The 2,214-nt window shown below is 33.7% G+C and overlaps 1 protein-coding gene across 1 annotated transcript; it reads right to left on the bottom strand.

The window, feature by feature from the left end:
- Positions 1-233: 233 nt before the first annotated feature.
- On the bottom strand, positions 234-1,590 carry LOC130824624 (ethylene-responsive transcription factor TINY-like). Its single transcript, XM_057689701.1, has one exon. It carries the CDS (start codon positions 1,426-1,428, stop codon positions 655-657), a length of 774 nt encoding a protein of 257 aa, XP_057545684.1. The 5' UTR covers positions 1,429-1,590; the 3' UTR covers positions 234-654.
- Between the last annotated feature and the right edge of the window lie 624 nt (positions 1,591-2,214).

Raw genomic sequence — 2,214 nt, 5'->3', positions numbered from 1 at the left:
TTTATGAAAATCATCTTTAAAAATTTAGTTAAGGCAAGATAATTAATATCTCTTTAACCTTGTCGCATATGTTAAATAAACCCAATTTGGAATTTAATATAACCAACATTAATATAACGTATATGAGACATAATGATAAGTACTCTTAGTATGAACTACTATTTAATTGTTCATAAATGAACAATTTTTAATTAGGAAGATTACTTAATTAAATGTACTATGAGAACAGTTAAGACTTCAAAAAATCTTATATTTATAAATTGCATCGACAATCACAATCCCTAAATTTTTCCCCTGGAATAATGGTGGAAAGGGAAAAATAAAATATGTGTATATAAATATATATATATTGCAAAAAAATTAAATTAAAATTTTTGGTATTTGTATTTAATTTCCCTAAATATAAATAGCCTGCCATAACTTTTATGGCATGCAATATAAAGAGGAGAGAAGAACATGAATTTTTTCTAATACTTCTAATTTAGGCCGTCTTGTATGAGACCGTCTTATTATTAGACTAACAAATCTAATTTGATTATATTTTATAATTGATAAATGTCAATAAATCAGCCTAATAAAGATAATCTTACCACAAGATCGTCTCATTTAAGAAATATAATATAATTTTTTTATCTAAAAAAAATAATTTTGCATTTAATGATGCCATAACAAAGTGTCAAAACAAGTATTATAACTCAAACCTTGTTCCCCAAAGTACCCCTCCATATTACTATTATTTCCATTATTTACGCACCATTGAAGAAAAGGATCCGACTCCGAGTCATAATACTCATACATTAAACAAGTCTTGTCCACAAACTCGCCCGAGTCAAACCCAGTTACATCTTCCAAACTCGGCAACTCAACTATTTCCCCTAGTAGCTGCTCTTCATCGCTTCCGGTCATCGGACTCGAACTCACGGCGGAGGATTCCGGTGACAATGCGGTGGAAGACGATGATGATGATGTTGATGATGGTGAAAAAGCACTTACACACAGCGTATTTTTCTCCTCCTCGACGGTGGCGCAGCCTGCCGGAGAAACATCAAACTCAAGCGCGGCGGCTTTGGAGGCGGCGAGCTGAACGTCGCGAGGGGAGTTAGAGAGTGGGCGGGGTAAAGAGGAAGCAAGATCAGGGAAGTTAAGGACAGCTGAAGTGCCCTTAATAGTAAGGGCAGCAACATCATGAGCACGGGCAGCCATTTCTGGTGTTGAGAATGTTCCTAACCAAATACGAGACTTTTTTCTGGGTTCTCGGATCTCGGATACCCATTTTCCCCAGGCCCGTTTTCGAACACCCCGGTACACCGGATGTTTTGTATCCTTTTGCTTTTGTCTAGTTTGTGTTTGATCATCGGTCGTAACTGACGATGACGTCGGGGAATTGTCCGAGTTTTCTGATGTAATATGATGGGCTCTCGAGGCCATTGAGTTAATGATCCTACGGAGAAAACCTGTGATCGAATAACAATAATGTCAAAGCTTTAAGTTTGATGAATGAAAAATCGAAATAATGGAGATTGAGAAAGAAAAGAAGTGAAGAGAGAATGAGTTTTGGGTGTAGGCGGAAGGAGGGCAAGGAGTTTATATAGAGTTAACAAATCTTATATAAGCGTCTCACAATGAAATAAGATCATATAAATAACATATTTTTCTAATTGATCATTTTAAGATTATAAATAAATGATCACTCTAAGACTAATAATCATTTTGTAACTGATTTTTTTTTTAAATTATTAATGATCAATACATATGGTTACTCTAATTAAGATTATCTCTTGTAAAATATAGAGGTGTTCAAAACAGATCTCTCGTAAAATATAGAGGTGTTCAAAACAGACTTGATAACCCAATAAAAACACGACATTTTAACCAAATTCAATTTGACCGACATAAAAATGGGTTTACAAATTTGCAATTATGTAAAATCAAATATACACAGACAAAAAACTTGATTTTAAACCGATTCAAAATATTTAATTTAAAATCGATCCAATAATCTGAATAAACACCGGTACTATTAAGAGTCTCTTATTAAGAATTTGGGTATATAGAGGGGAAGAATGAAGAGTATGGACAAAGACACGAGGTTTACGCATATAGAAAAGGGCCGGTTAATTAAGGGCGTGTTGGAGGAGAGAGAAAGGAAGGAAAAGGAATATCTAGTTACTTGATTAGTGTTAATTAATTATTATAATTAGTGATGTTGTTAAT

Source organism: Amaranthus tricolor, chromosome 9 (assembly GCF_026212465.1).
Source record: "Amaranthus tricolor cultivar Red isolate AtriRed21 chromosome 9, ASM2621246v1, whole genome shotgun sequence".
Taxonomy (NCBI): domain Eukaryota; kingdom Viridiplantae; phylum Streptophyta; class Magnoliopsida; order Caryophyllales; family Amaranthaceae; genus Amaranthus; species Amaranthus tricolor.
Note: the sequence above shows the minus strand (reverse complement) of the source record. Positions and strands in the feature narration are given on the sequence as shown.